Source organism: Mus caroli, chromosome 8, assembly GCF_900094665.2.
Source record: "Mus caroli chromosome 8, CAROLI_EIJ_v1.1, whole genome shotgun sequence".
In the NCBI taxonomy this organism is placed as follows: domain Eukaryota; kingdom Metazoa; phylum Chordata; class Mammalia; order Rodentia; family Muridae; genus Mus; species Mus caroli.
In genome coordinates this window covers 96022254-96038864 of record NC_034577.1, presented here as the reverse complement: position 1 = coordinate 96038864, position 16611 = coordinate 96022254, and the positions used below count along the sequence as shown (strand labels likewise).

Sequence of the window (16611 nt, the reverse complement as noted above, 5' to 3'; positions counted from 1 at the left end):
CCAGCAAGCCAGCAAGCCAGCAAGCCAGCAAGCCAGCAAGCCAGCAAGCCAGCAAGCCAGCAAGCCAGCAAGCCAGCAAGCCAGCAAGCCAGCAAGCAAGTCAGCAAGCAATAACAAATGAAACATTAGTGGAGATAAGAGCTGGAGGGGCAGCAGCTGCCTCAGTATGACCCCTGCTTTCTTGTGCCCCTGGCATTTAGACCCTTTTCTAAGTCCTCAGAATTAAACTATCTGCAGCTGGCAAAGATCATATCCGTCCTAGAGTTTGAGACAATCATAGTTAATGGCTGCAGACAAACTGAAGCAGCCCCGTATCCCACACCTGGGATTTAAAACAAACAAATAAACAAACCAACCAACCAACCAACCAACCAACCAACCAACCAACTATAATGGCATAACATAACTGCCTTTTTAAAGAAACCAAAATTCTCACTACAAGCTGGATACAAAGTTAACTCACAAAAATCAGCCACCCTCTTATGTATAAAAGACAAATGGACTGAGAAACAAATCAGGGAAATACATTTCACAATAGCCTCAAATCATATAAAAGATCTTGAGATAACTCTAACCCAACAAATGGAAGACTTATATGATAAAACTTCAAGTCACTAAAGAAAGAGATTGAAGAACATATCAGAGGATGGAAAGATATTCCATGGTTATGATTCAGTAGGGTAACATAGTAAAAAGGGCCATCCTACAAAAAGGAATCCTACAATGCAACCCTCACCAAAATTCCAACACAATTCTTCATAGAACAGGAAAGGATAATTTACAGCTTCATGTTGAACACAAAAATCCCAAGGTTCATAAATCAATCCTGAATAATAAAAGAACTGCTGGAGATATCACTACACATTGTACAACTGAAGAACAAGAAATTAAGTTGAAGACCAAGACCTAAATGCACACACCTGGGGACACTGGATTTCTGACAAAAAGGTCAGAACTACACACTGGGAATGAGATAGCACCTTCAACAAATGGGGCTGGATGGCTGCATGCAGAAAAATCTGAATAGATACAGGCTTATCACCCAGAACAAAACTCAACTCCTAATGGATCAAAGACCTCAACAAAAAACTGAACCTGATAGCAGACAAAGTGGGGAATAGCCTTGAACTTATTGGCACAGGAAAGACTTTTTGAACAGATCATTAGCACTAAAATCAACAATTATTAAACAGGACTTCATGAAACTGAAAAACTTAAGTAAGGCAAAGGACAAAATGGAAGCCTACAGAATTAGATTTTATTTTTTACCAACTTCACAGTTGATAGAGAGCTACTATCCAAAATATGTAAAGAATTCAAGAAAAACTAGATATCAAGAAAACATATAATCCAGTCAAAGTGGGATATGGACGTAACCGAAGAATTCTCAATAGAGGAAACTCAAATGGTTGAGAAACACTTTTTAAAATGTTCAGTATCCTTAGCTATCTGGGACATGCAAATCAAAACTACCTTGAGATTTCATCTTGCACCTGTGAAAACGGCTAAGATTAACAAAGCAAGTGACAGCTCCTTGTGGTGAGGATGTGGAGTAAGAGGAATAGACTTTCACTGCTGGCGGGAATACAAACTTGCACAGCCACTATGGTAATCAGTATGGCAGATCTTCAGGGAAATGGGAACAGATCTACCTCAAGATCCAGCTCTACAACTCTTGGGCATATTTCCAAAATACTCTTTTCCTACCAGAGAGACCCTTGCTCAACCATTTTCATAATAACCAGAAATTGGAAGCAACCCAGATGTCTCTCAACAAATGAATAGCTAGAGGAGATGTGGCACATTTACACAACGAAGTATTACTCGGCTGTTAAAACATATGACATCATGAAAATTGCAGGCAAATGGATAGAGGTTGGAAAAAACATCCCTAGTGAGGTGTCCCAAATCCAGAATGGTAAATATAGTATTTGCTTATATACGTACATTAGCTATTAAATCAATGATAACCAAGCTACAGTTCATAGAAAAGGTAGGTATAGAGCAAGGGACTAGAGGGAATGAATTAATCTCATTAGGAAAGAGAAATAAAATAGATAATTATGGATGGATGAGGGACTGGAATGGGAGGTTCAAGTGGTGAGGGGGGCAGAGGGAGGGAATATGGGAAGAGACAGCTAAAACTAAGGGGCATTTAGGGCTAGTATGGAAACTCAATACATATGCACATATATATATATATGAGACAATCTAAATGAAATTGCCAAATAATAGGAGAGACAGAGTTCCAACTGGAATTTTCTTGTCACAAAATAAACTTCCAGTATCAGGTTTAGGTTATATCTAATTGAGTTGTTGGCCCCAAAAGTCCCATTGGAATCCCCAAACAAGCGAGTCTGTTCCTAACACTTATAGGTTGCTCTCCACAAACTGTCAGCAAGGTCCCACTGCTGCAGACAACACCTATGCAACTCACTGAACATGGCGAGTCCAGCCTTCGCAAATATATTATAGTGTCTTTGGCCAAACCAGCCTACAATCCTTTGATCCACAATGGTGTCCTTGCAAGATATGCTTGGGCAACAGTGGCACAAAGCTGTGAGAGTAACAAATCAATATCTAATGTAACTTAAGTCTCACTCCTAGAGATGGAACCCATACTCAACACTGCTTGGGTGACCAAGAAACAGAGACTACATACCCCAGGGACCTAGGGTGAAACCTAGGGTCTGAAAAAAGGAAAAGGGTAATGATAGACAAGAGCCTTCTTCAGCCATCATCAGAGAAACTTCCTCCTGCTGTAGATGGTAACAAATGCAGAGACCCACAGCAAGGCATTACACAGAGAATGAGAGACCTTGGAACACTCAGTCATAAATAGGATGTCTCCTTTAAATCCCTCCCCCACAGGGCTTAGGAGACCCTGCAGAAGAGAAGAAAGATTGATTGTAAGAGCCAGAGGGAAAGGAGCACACCAAGAAAACAAGGCCCTCTGAATCAACACGAGCTTTGCTTATGATGTGATCTCACAGACGCTGAAGCTGCCTGCATAGGGCCTGAACATGTCTGCATGGGATCCTTACGCATATACATTATGGCTTCAAGTTTAATGTTTTTATGGGATTCGCAAGTGTGTGGATGAGTGGGTTTCTAAGTCTTGTGCCTTGTCTTGGATTATTTTCCTTTTCTGATTTGTTCGGTCCAACTTCTATGTGATGGTTTTAAAATTTTATATTATTATATTTAAGTTTGTTATACTTTGATATTATCTTTTGGAAGTCTGTTCTTTGCTAATGAGAGACAGAAAAGGAGTGGATCCAAATGGGAGGGTAGCTGGGGAGGAACTGGGAGGAGCAGAGGGAGGGGAAATAATAATCAGGATATATTAAGTTAGAAAAGGACCTATTTTCAATAAAAGGGAAAAATAAATTTAAAAAAGAGGGGAACACACAAGAGTTAAAAGCTTGGAAATAGTTCCTCAATTTTAAAAAGTGTATATATTGGAAAAAAGTGCACAGAATCATTTGTAAACAGACACTACGACTCCTACTACTACTACTACACACCCATATAATCAGTGCTGACAAAAAATGTTTCTGGCATGCTTACACGAGGCTGAAGGAGATTCAAATGGTGTACTCACTTTGAAAGACAGACTGGCATTTTCTTCAAAGGTTAAATATATCCTTGTGTATTGATTCAATAAGTCTATTCTCTCAAGTTTCTAGTCCAATGATGTGAGAATAGATCAGAGAAACTCATGCTTGAAATGTTCACAACTGATTGATTAAAAGCAGATTAAAAAACAAAAGTCCCCACATGTGCATTATTGGGAACAAGCTGCACTCAGCCATGAGTCAGTAATTCCATACTGTTTAAAACTGTGTTTTTTCAAAGCATTCCTTGCACCAGGAGACTCCATTTTACAAGGGGCACTCGACCTTACTTTGAGAATGGAGGATTATCTGCAGCTTGCTAGACATACAACCTTAAAGGTCATGCTGTCCTATGATTGGCCTTCACTGCAGTGGATTAAAAAAAGAAAAGCTTGTTAATCCACAAATAACTTCTTGAGGATAATAGGTCAGAAGTAGGAGTATAGAGGAATTACAAGGGACCAGGAGATTGAAAAAAAAAAAAAAAAAAAAAAGCCAAGATGGCCAATTCATGAAAAGACCTGGTCTCAGAAAGGCAGGGAATAGGGATCTCTTCTACTAGACATGCCTGAACCTTCTGACATCCCCATCCTATTTGTATGACACACCCTATGGTCAAACATCTTCACAGATGTTCTGTGATCATTCAAGGGTAGACCTCACAGTGTCTGTAGAATCCTTGTGGGTAAAAACAAGCCTTAGCAGACACAAAGGAATCATTCTTATGCTTCTAGACCCACAGACAGACAGACAGACAGACAGACACACACACACACACACACACACACACACACACAGCCTCAGACTCAAAAAGCTAATATATACCTAGACATAATTTTTGTGTAGCTTATACCACTGCCACCTTGGGACAGAAGTAGACTACATTGATAGGCTGTCCTAAATGTCAAACATAGGTGACATTTGATTTATAAACACAACGAAGAGAGGCATTTTTCACTGTTCACACCCTCACTGGCCAGTATGGGGACATCTGTGTGCTATGTTCTGAACGTTTATACCTCACACGCCCACGGTGAAAATTGTTCTTCAATGGGATGTTAGTAAGAATTGGGTCTTTAGGAGTTGTCACAGAAGACCAAGAGATCTCAAAAAGCTAGTTAGGAGAACTCTATCTAGGGTCTTGTGCACTCTAGGTAAGACCTCTACCACTAAGCTATATTCTCATAATCTTGAGGTTTTATTTATTTTTTGGTAATTTCATACATGCAAACAATGTGTCCTGATCTTGGACACTGTTATTTATCCTGTCTGCCCAGTTGAAGACACACGGTTCAATCTTCAGCAAAGAGAGCTAGCTAGCCCTTATCCCACAGCACAAATGCTGGTAAACACATTTCTATTGTTTATAAGACACACATGTTATGATATATACATTTCCACACATGTACATAGCACATATATTATTGAAATGCAATGTACGCATATAGGTGATTAGCCCTTTACCTTCTGAGTTCACAAAACCTTCCAGGGGCAGTCTTTCAAGAAGCTGAACCACAGACATCTGTTTCAGAACTGAACCAGCTGGCAGCTTATGTACATTTTTACATTTTTCTGGCAGCTGGTTAGGGGCTTATCAGATGTGTTAGAAGTCATTTGTATTTGTGAGAAAGCTTGGTAGTTGGTAAAAAAAAAAAATAGTCATGGAAATTTGACACTCAACCAGCTCTGATGTAGACAATTGCCCCAAAGCTTTTAAAGAGGGCACAGAAGATTGGGTTTTGCGTTTTACATATGTCAGATAAGTTCTCTACCGTTGAGCTGAATTCCCAGATCTTTGAGATTTTTTTCTCAGTAATTTCACAAATGAAAACAATGTGTCATATGCATGCCTACCTATGCCCCATCACTTCCAAAACCACCCACTCACCACCACTTTTTTTTTTACATTATTTCTAGTTGTTCTCTTCCTCCTTCTCTTTTTCCTTCCCCTCTTCCCCTTCTTTAATAACCCACTGAGTCAAATTAGATTTGTATAATTTTTTGTGTATCCCTGGCTGTCTTGAAATTCCCTCTGTAGACCAGGTTGGGCGGGGACTCTGAGATCCACCTTTTTCTGCCTTCAGAGTGCTGGATTAAGGGGGTGCAACAACACCCCTAACAGCCATTTTTTTAAAACTTTCTATGTGGAGACAGACCACAACTAAAATTTCCAGTTTTTCCAGAAGCTTGCTGTATGGCTCAGGCAAGTCTTAACTTGTGATCCCTGGCCTCAGCTCTCTGAGCAACTAAGGTTTCAAGTCCTTTGTCATCTGAGCTGGCTTTCTTTTACTTTTTATGGTGCCCAGGGCTTTGTACATGCAGGTCAAGCTGTCTACCACTGCTATGTCCCTAACCTTACAGCTTCTTAAAGTGTTTAACGCATATGTCTCATGACATAGCAATTCTGCTCTAGATTTTAAAGCCAACAATAGAATACACGAGGCCACATAAAATCATGTGATAATTTCCATACAGTTTATTAAAATCCAAACAAAGGATGGGTGCCCCTATAATCCTATAAGTCAACCTGTTATCCACCCATGAGGAAGCCAAGGCAACAAGATCATGTGTTTGGGGCTATCCTGGGCTACATAGAAACTGTATCTCTCTCCTCCCCTCCCCCCAAAGAGGTAATAAACAAGGGCAACAGTTGTGCATAGTTTGGTGAGTGGATAGAATGTGTTGTGTGCACACATGGATGTCATTCCACAATAAAAAGAAACAAACACATTATGTGAAGTGACCTAACCAGTCACAAGATCTTTTATTTCTATTGGATAAGAGACAAGTTCTAATATAGTAAGCTAAAGCAATGTCATGTTTACTCTGAAGCACTGTTAAAGGTGGTTAATGGCATCCAAAGGACCCAAGGGAAGCCCTGTGGGAAACAAGGAAGCATTTCTAAATCTGATTTGGTGGCAGGTGCACACCTTGAGAATTTTCTCAGACTTACTAAACCAGGTCCCTAAAAAAGATCAATTCAATTTCATCTAAAGAAACCACGGTAGGCTGAAAGTTTGTGGGTGGATCCATTGCCCAACATACACAAGCCCTGAGATGAATCCGTAGCATCATAGAAACAATCCACAGCCGAGCTATTAAAAATGAGATAATTATTAAAAGTCTCAAACATAATTGACACCCAGTTTCGTGTGTCTGTATAGATCTGATGAGCACAAGCATGCTGGCAGTGGCAACTTCAATGTTGTACACATAGAATGGAAACATGCACAGTGGTCAGTCTCACTGAACGGAAGGTCTTCCCTGCCCCAGTTCAAGTCAGCAGGGACTTAATATTATCCTCACAATGGTTTTGTTTATGCATTCTACCAGGAGAGGGTACAAGAAGTAATCCTTGAGGCTTATTTTTCAGAGAACTGTTTCTCACCACATAACAAATCTATGTGCATCTTGACCACGAATTTCTCAATCTGTAAGATGGTACATTTGTTACTATTGTAAGTTACTGAAGTTATGATCTTTGATTTGCTTCAGAGATGTGGGTCTTGTCATCATGTCCCAGGCTTATGGAATCCTTTCATATTAGCCCTCAAACATTCGAGGCCACTGATGGCACAAGTTCAATTTGTAGTTTATGATCTTTTGGGAACAGCATTTTGAAGGCAACAGGGCTTAGAGAAATCAGGTTTCCTGTAATTAGTTACAAATATGAGAATACATAAACTTGCAAAGAGAAGATACAGAATTTTGATGTAGCAAATCTTCTGTAGGCTACAGTCCCTGAAACATCTGTTTCATTTGAAGAGGGTCTGGGACTTGGAGAAGAGGAGAGTAAGGATGGGGAGAAGTTAATGGAAGAAAGGAAGGAAGGACAAATGAAAGAAAAAAAGGAAGGAAGGAAGGAAGGAAGGAAGAAAGGAAGGAAGGAAGAACAAAAGGAAAAAAGGAAGGAAGGAAGAACAAAAGGAAGAAAGAAGAAAGGAAGGTAAGATCAAAGGAAGGAAAAAAAGAAGGAGCCTAGTTTCAGTGAAGGGTTAAAGACGGATATGGGTACTTAGGGTTCACATATCCACACTATAATGGGAACTTTTATTGAGTCTAATAAAAGTATGCCCAAAAGAATAAGCAGTAACACGGGGTGTGGGGGGAGCTTCTCATACATGACTGAAAGGGAAAATATAGGGATTAGAAATAATTCTGAGAGGGTTGGAACCAAAAATAGACTTTGAATCTCAGAATGCTCCCACCTGCCCTCACTCCCACACTCTGTTCCTTATACCAGACACTACAGCTCTGCATGGTTTTCCTGAGCCCTGTTTAGCTCCTGGATCTTCTGGGGCAGAGTCTTGGTCCAGAACTGCAGCCTTCTGGCCTTCAGGGCTCGACTCACAGCAGGCTGGATGTCCAGCTGCAGGTACTGCTCATCATGGTCCATCACAGGCCAGTAGGGTAGACCCTCGCTGTTGGGGTTCCTGTGGATATGCCACCCAGCAAAGAACAGTAAGGTTACAGTCATCCAAAGCCCAATCCTATGTTTTGGATCAGGGCAGTGGAACAATTAGGACACTGGTTAAGGGGTCTGATGTGACTTGTGTCCTGATATGTGCATACAAGTGTCACTCATGAGTTTCTCCTTCATGTGGGGAGATTGCCTGACCTGCTTTGTGTTACCTCTAAGAGGTGAGATCTAAGGAACAGTAGCATAGCATTATAGCCCCACCAGCTTTGTCACTGTGAGATGACCAGTATCTGACACCTACAAAGTATCAAAATTTATGTATATATGTGTTACTATGTATAAAAGACTCTGTCATGCAGTGGAAGATCCATACATGCTAGAAGACCACCATCCAATAAGAAGCCCTAGGTAGAGACCCACACATATTGGGTTGAAGGGTGTGTTCTCACCCATGTCGTGCAAAGTTGGCCCAGTACTTGATCATTCTCCTGCTCAGTAGCTTCTCCTCCTCAGTGAAGTCAACTGGGGTCATGGGGAAGACAAAGTCAATGCCACCTCATGCAACTGTCAACTCATTCTTCACATGCATTATCAGAGCTGCTGTCTGACCACAAACTGTAGACTTTGCATATTCTAAGCTGGACATGGTTTTGAGGCCATGATATGGTACACATTTGAATTTCTCTCTCTCCATAACCTAGGTTTTTAAAAAATGGACTGGAAAAGCAGGAGTCCCTGTGGGAAGTCATCTAGGACCTTATTATTTCAGGAAAAGAAATGAAGACTCACGTTTCATGCCCCAGAATGAGGACCCAAACACAAAAGGAATCTCATCAGCATGGTCAGCCTTCATGTGGGGTGGTCTGACATTCTTGAAGTAGCTGGGTGGATGTTGGAACTCATAGAAGTAGACAGGGGCATGGGAACCTGAAGGTGGGAAAAAGAGTGACTTAGTTGACTCTATCTGAAGTTTTTCTGATAAATATTTGGTAACAAGGTAGCTTAATAAAACTTTACCAAGAATCATAGAAGTTAAATGAGAGAGTGGGATTCAGGCTGAGCACAAACCATGGAAAAGCCTTTGGCTAAACAATGCCCCTGGCCTTCCCAGCTGAGTGGTTTTGTTAAGTCAATAGAGTATCAGCAACCCATTTTCTTCTCTTTACCCAGATTTCACTCTCTTAAACTGGACATTAGGAGACCTAGACATCATCACACTCCACAGTGCTCACTATGACCCCTATCTCTGAGCTGCTCCCCTAAGCCTTGACACAGATGTACTCACGTTGAAAATTTGCTACTTGGAGTGCAGGGATCACAAACATGAAATCTCCCATCATCTCTGTGAACTGTGCTTGGAGGGTCTGGGCATCCTCAGTGTCCCCCATGTACTCTTCCATTAGCAGGTCACCACACTCAGGAGGCAGCATCTACACAAGAAGATCAGGAGCAATGAGGTTGGCATATTGTAGGTTAGGTAGACAGCAAACTTTGGTGTTGGGAGAATGGGGTCTGGGATTACCTAGGGTATTGGTCTGAGTACAACACACAGAATCAGAGTATGTACTGATTGTATTAACAAAGATTCTGTCTGAGAAGGAAATATGAGGGACCCCTCTATTTGGATAGGACCAGAGGTGTCTCACCATTTGTACTGCTGTATCCTTTAGAACAGCCTGCAGGTTCTCTCTGGTTATTCTTTTTATCATCTGAGCAGAGCCCATGACCTGGGAGGCAGAAGACAGTATTAAGTGTGGGGTTTGATGTGGACTTGGATTAAAGATGTATTGAGTTTCTATTTTGTAGCATTCATATGCTCTCCAGTCTCCCAGAGTATTGGAACTGTGACTCACCATAGGAATGATCCAACCGTACTCATCAGTGTTGACACCAATGATGCTGGGGACAGGGTGAAAATCCTCAGATGCCAACAACTCTTTGGGATGCCTGGGGAAGAACTGCCCATCCACCACAGCGGGGATCATCTTGAAGACCTGTGAGGCATTAGAGGTCAATGCTGAAGGTTAGTGAAATAAATATCCTGATGTCTACTGAGTCACCTCCATCTTTTTCTCATTTCTCACTAGTTTCAGGGTGATCTGCTCGCCCTGGAGGAGAATCTACACATAGATTAGTCTATCTTGTATTCATTTTACACACAGAACTGAAAGAAGACAAAGACATGGAGATGCACTATTTGGTTCAGAATCCCACATCATGTACAGCAGGTTCTCCCAGACACACAATTCTCCCAACCTTGTTAATAGCCAGAATCTCTGCTTCACTCTTGCCTCTCAGACAGCGCACCAGGGCCTCTGAGTACATGGCCTCACATCCAGAGAGCTTAGCCACCGTCTGCAAAGGGAATGAGGCAAGAAGGAGAGTTCTCAGTTCCAAGTCGATGCTGTTGTGCCTATTTCTCACACCGTGTGTTGTGTGGATTGGAATAAATATATGTTGTTCCCATTGTGCAATTGGTCAAAGGTGACAGTGGTCATTGGGACCCTTTCTACCTTCACACCTGGTCTTTTTGTTTAGGGTAGCTTTGTTTTCTCCACCTGTTTTTCTGTGTTTCATGTATTGGGGAAACTGTAATTGTCTGAAAGTTTGTACTCATGTACAAACTTTTGTTAGAGAACGAAGTCTCGGTCTTCACTGTCCCCATTATTTGATAGGGTGACTTCTTGTTTTGTTGCTGCCTAAACCAATGAGTCGGTCTGTGAACATCCAAGGATTCTCTTGTCTTTGCCTTCCATCTGACCAGAAGAACACGAGAATTAGAGGTAGATGCTACTGTTTCCAGCCCTTTGTGTGTTCTTGGGATTTGAACTTATGGCCTCAGGCTTCCACTCTAAGCACTTTTAAAAACCAGTGAATCAGTTCCCAAGCACATGCACACTTATTTTTGCCGGTGATAGAAACTGCAAGGACCAGTTCGTGGACTTATAGCATGCTCATCCAGTATGAAGTAGAGGTGAGGAGATGCTAACCCCTGAGTTTCTCAGAAATTACTGATACAACCATTCTGGAAATCAATCTGGATCAATCAATCTGAGGTTCCTCAGAAAATTGGAAATAGATATACCCGAAGACCCAACTATACCACTTCTGGAAATAGACCCAAAAGATGTCCCACCATGCAACAAGAGCACATGCTCCACCATGTTCATAGCAGTCTCATTGGTGATAGCCAGAAGCTAGAAACAACCTAGTTGTCCCTCAAGGAAAGAATGGATATTGAAAATGTGGTTCATTTATACAATGGAATACTATTCAGCTATTTAAAATGAGGACATTATGAGTTTTGCTGGCAAATGCATGGAACTAGAAAATATCATCCTGAGTGAGGTGTCTCAGACCCAAAATGACATGTATGGTATGTACTTTCTAATAAGTGAATATTAGCCAAAAACAAAGCTCAGAATACCCTGCATACAATCCACAGAACTCAAAAAGGTTAACAAGCCATAAGGCCTAAGTGAGAATGCTTCAATCCCACTAGGGAGGGAAAAGAAACCAGAGGACAGAGGGAGGGAGGGAAATGGGTCACTGAGGGGTGGGGGAAGGCCAGGGGAAAGGGGGAACATGATCAGGTATGGGGGAAGAGCAGGGTGAAGCCCTGAGGGCCAGCGGAATGAATGGAAATATACAGCTTCTAGAGGTGAGAGGTGGGAGATGGGGGGACCTTCTAGAATGTACCAGGGATCTGGGAGGTGGGAGAATCTCAAGGCTTAAAGGGGGACCTTAGATGAAATGCCCAACAGTGGGCAGAAGGAACTTGTATAATCCACCTCCAGTAGAAAGGCAGGGCATCAAGTGGAGGGATGGGGTTCCCATTCCACAGTCAAAAACTCTGATTTAGAATTATCCCTGTCTAGAAGAACTGCAGAGATAAAAATGGAAAAGAGTGTGAGGGAAAGAAAGTCCAGTGATAGGCCCAAATTGGAACCAATCCCAAGGGGAGGCTTCAAGGTCTGACCCTATTACTGATGCTGTGATATGTTTACAGACATGGCAGCCCTCTGAGAGGCCCAACAAGCAGCTGACTGAGACAGAAGCAGATACTTACACCCACCCAATGGACAGAATGCCTGTTGTTGAATTAGGGAAAGGCTGGAAGAAGCTAAGGAGGAGGACTATCCCATAGGAAGACTAGCAGTCTCAACTAATCAGGACTCCTGAGATCTCTCAGACACTGAGCCACAAACCAGGCAGCATACAGTAGATAGTTCAAGGACCCCAACATATATGCAGCAGAGGACTGCCTGGACTGGCCTCAATGAGAGAAGATGCGACTAAACCATGAGAGACTTGAGGCCTCAGGGAATGAAGAGGTCTGGCAGGCTGTGTTGGGAGGTGTAGGAGATGTGGGGACATCTTCTTGGAGACTAGAGAGGAGGAATGGGATGAGAAACTGTCAGAGGGTAGAATAGGCGGGGAATAATGACTGGATTCTTAAAAAAAGATTAAAGATAATAAAAAATAAAAATTATTGCAAAGAAGTTATTTCCCATTGTCCTTGATTTCCCCACTGAACAGAACACCAGAGTACCATAGTATAAAGGCTGAGACAGCAGGGCTGAGAGCACTTACAGTGGAGACCATCTCAGAGGTTTCAGAGATAAGGTCAGGAAGCAGGGTCACCCCACTCTCCATGATGGCACCATGGAAGAGCCCTTGGGACATGGGGGACACAACATGTGAAGACACACTTGTGCCACCTGCAGACTCGCCAAAAATAGTGACCCGGTCAGGGTTGCCTCCAAAGTGGGCGATGTTCTGCTGGACCCAGCGTAGGGCAGCTGCTTGGTCCAGGTATCCCCAGTTGCCTCTGGCATGCTGGTCTCCAGTGCTGAGAAGTGGAAGAGACATGGATCAAAGGGCTGTTTAGGTTCTGATCAGCTACTATTGCCCAGTAATGGTCTTACCTGAAAAAGCCCAGGACACCCAGACGATACTGGATAGTAACAACCACCAAGTCCTCGTTGACTGTCAATAGAGATCCATCAAACATGGAAGCCATTCCTATAACCAGTGCACCTCCATGGATCCACACCATCACCTGGAGAAGTCAAGAGAGATGCCAGGAAGCTCCTAGCCGGTCCAAGCTCTCTGGTCTGCTTACTAGAATATCAACTCCTGGGACTCTGTGTAGCTACAGACATATGTAAAAATTCTCAGGACTTCAGAGCCTTGGCCACAGCCAGGGCCACTAGTATTCCCATTAATGTATTTCTAGTCCCCATTCCCACCTTGTGTCTCAGTTTGAATTCATTGCTCTCTATATGGAGTAATCTCATCATTACTCAGGCTCTTCACAGTGGAACAAAGTGGGGTGTTTCCATCAATATGTCTCCAGATTACAAGTGAAAAGGATCGTCAGCTCTCATTGTCACAACAGATAACCCAAGAGTATAAGTTTGAGTGACCTCAGTTTTGATGTCTTGAGCCCCTAAGTGGATCTGCAAAGAACAAGTCATTGAATGAGTTCTGGTTTCATCAGAGAGCAAGGGCCTTTGATGGCTCAGTGGTCCAGTGTTCTGTGTCCCATACCCAGGTTTCAGCTGCATCATGTGGCTCAAGAAAGGTAAGACTTTTATCAGGGTCCACCCTGTAATGGAACTCAGGTTGTTTCTGTCCCTTCTAATCATCTTGACAAAATGCCCTCTCCCCAAGCTGGCCACGGCCTGACACTCACAGGCAGGTTAGAACCCTCATGGGCATGGGCTGGTGTGTAGATGTTGAGATACAGACAGTCCTCAGACATAGGGAAGGAAGACAGCATCATTTTCATATCTGGCAGGCCTTCATTCATCATATCATGATTTTGCAGACACCTGATGAAAATAGCAGACAGATATTCCAAGAGATGGATGGTGATCAAAACCAAGTGTAAGTCTGGAGATCTTATCTCAGCCACGTTCAGCTGCTGCTCCTCCTGAGACACCCTTCTGACACATTCTCTCTAAGTCCTTTACAAGCAAGATAAAGGCCACTGACTTTGTTTAATTTTGGGTGGAGCCAGATTTCTAGGGAGGCTGCCAGTCAGATGGGGCCTGAATGTTATTCTTACTGAGTCTGGGATAGAGAACTTTCTAGATGTCCACATGGAAATGGATGGCTGTCTGTAGTGATATTCATGGAATTGTATAAGAATAGAAAAGTGATGTAAACATTAGCAGCCATGTAAGCATTTTCTAGTCTCTCTTCCTGGGAGTGGCTGTGATGTAAGCAGCTCTAGTAGTTTTGATTCACTGTGTTTTCTCCAAAGGATGAATTGTAATGTGGAGCCTCTAATAGTAGCTTTCTCCCCTAACTTGCATTTATTGGTACATAATTACAGCAACAGAACACAAACTAAGATCCCCCTATTGGAGTGTTGGACTCATACAACTACTAGAGGATTCAGTGGACAATGCTGCCCTAAAGGGTAGTGAGTAGACTTTCATCACATGTGGAGACTCTCAGGGAACTTCTCTTGTCTGCAGTGTCTCCAGAGGGATTTCACTACATATACTTGTTTCTTGGTCAATGGCACATGGCCATATAGGTTTTCACAATGACTGTCAGGATGGGGTTAGCAAGTATCAATCACTGCTCTAGTCTTCAAGGACATAAAGTATATTCTCCTGGATTCAGAGTGATTGCTGCCTAATATGTGACATTTACTCATGCCTAGAGATGCACCCATTGTGGTAGAGAACACTTTGGTTAATTGGAATGTGTGAACAATTTTATCTTTGTTTCTCTCCATAATACCTCCATGTTATTCCCTATGAGTGCCAAGCTCTGACCTAGGAGCCTGGCCCAAATGTTCTACTCAACATTAGCACATCACTAGGAAAATGCATGGGGCACTCATCCTCAAAGAGAGAAAACTGCTGTGTCGCTGAGATGGAGGAGACACTTCAGCATAGCACAGAGCTCAGAGCACAGTCTCCCCCAGTACCTGAAACCCTCTGGGTCCAAAACTTACATGGCTGGATGTGAAGTCCCATCTCTTACACCACTCCATGGCTCAGGAGCCTCAGGAGGTGCAAAGCGCAGTGGTCCTACAGGAGGCTTGGCAAAAGGAATTCCCAGGAAGGTGTGGACACCAGCTTTGGTGTCCTTCACATGTACAAGGCTGCCTCGGATCTGGCCAGTGTGTGTGTTTCTGATGGGGCTGGACTCTGGTGAGTCCTGACCTGGTGGAGAGATGCCATCTGGATTAGTTTTCTGTAATCAGCTGCCAACAGATTGTGAGATTTTTTTCTCTTTGTTACCAGGGCACAGAAGAAGGGAATCCAGCCACCTTGTCCCCACTACTCCCAGTTTACCTGTGGCATGTGAGTGTGGGAGCCTCCTTATCCCTTCAGCTAGAAACCACTCAATATATGAATGGTCTCCCTATGATCGTGACCTACAGTTTGATAATGTCTGACTATGATTTCAATTAGTTCCCTCCCTGCCCCCATGCTTTCCCTCCCACAAGCTCAGTTATTCGCTGACTTCAGTTATTCTCCACTGCCAGTTTAGTGAGCCTCACCATGCACATGGATAAGAAGCAGCAGCCCAAAGAGCAGGGCATTCAGCCAGCTATGCCGTTGTTTCTGTGGCATGGTCAGCTCTCAGCCCAGGTTCCCGTCTGCTTGGAAGACTAAGTTTCACAAACAGGAAGCAGAATATGTGAGTCCTGCCAAGGCAGGGATTTAAATCAAAAGAGGTAGGCGGGGAACTTGTTGTGGTTGGTCAAAGTTCTCACTGTAGCAGAAGTGATTAGTCACAAGAGATAGGAGCCGTAAATGAAATAAATACCTAATAAAAAAACACAAAAAAGAAAGAAAAGGATGAACAATATTCAATAATATACACAACATCACATAATTTTATAAGTTTATATTGTTGACTGAGTCAAAATCTTAGCTCTTACAAATAATGTTGATGAGATATCGATTTAATAGTCTGATGTTTTTATCCTATATATATCTATGATTGGAATGTCTGGATCATTTAGTAATTGTATTTTTAATGTTTTGAGAAACTTCTGTACTTCTTTCCACTATATCTATATAATTTTTTAATTAGGTATTTTCGTCAATTACATTTCCAATGCCATCCCAAAAGACCACCATACTCTCTCCCCCACTCCCCTACCCACCCATTCCCACTTCTTGGCCCTGACGTTCCTCTGTACTGGGGCATATAAAGTTTGCATGTCCAATGGGCCTCTCTTTCCAGTGATGGCCGACTAGGCCATCTTTTGATACATATGAGCTAGAGTCAAGAGATCCGGGGTACTGGTTAGTTCATAATGTTGTAGCACCTACAGGGTTGCAGATATCTTTAGCTCCTTGAATACTTTCTCTAGCTCCTCCATTGGGGGCCCTGTGATCAATCCAATAGCTGACTGTGAGCATCCACTTCTGTGTTTGCTAGGTCCCGGCATACAAAAGAGACAGCTATATCAGGGTCCTTTCAGCAAAATCTTGCTAGTGTTTGCAATGGTGTCAGCGTTTGGAGGCTGATTATGGGATGGATCCCTGGATATGGCAGTCTCTAGATGGTCCATCCTTTTGTCTCAGTTCCAAACTT

General features: G+C 42.6%; 1 protein-coding gene across 2 annotated transcripts; it reads right to left on the bottom strand.

Moving 5' to 3' along the window:
- Positions 1 to 7646: 7646 nt before the first annotated feature.
- LOC110299706 (acylcarnitine hydrolase-like) lies at positions 7647 to 15702 on the bottom strand. Of its 2 annotated transcripts, XM_021169474.1 has the most exons (12): positions 15566 to 15702; positions 15014 to 15224; positions 13736 to 13874; positions 12966 to 13099; positions 12631 to 12889; positions 10294 to 10392; positions 9891 to 10031; positions 9684 to 9764; positions 9323 to 9467; positions 8827 to 8964; positions 8487 to 8559; positions 7647 to 8050 (listed from the first exon to the last, which is right to left on the bottom strand). In XM_021169474.1, the coding sequence occupies exons 1-12, from the start codon at positions 15636 to 15638 to the stop codon at positions 7864 to 7866; spliced, it is 1680 nt and encodes a 559-aa protein (XP_021025133.1). In that variant the 5' UTR covers positions 15639 to 15702; the 3' UTR covers positions 7647 to 7863. The 2 variants fall into 2 exon arrangements, with proteins under 2 accessions (XP_021025133.1, XP_029336733.1); XM_029480873.1 differs by lacking the exons at positions 13736 to 13874; positions 15014 to 15224; positions 15566 to 15702 and adding an exon at positions 13290 to 13428.
- Positions 15703 to 16611: the final 909 nt, after the last annotated feature.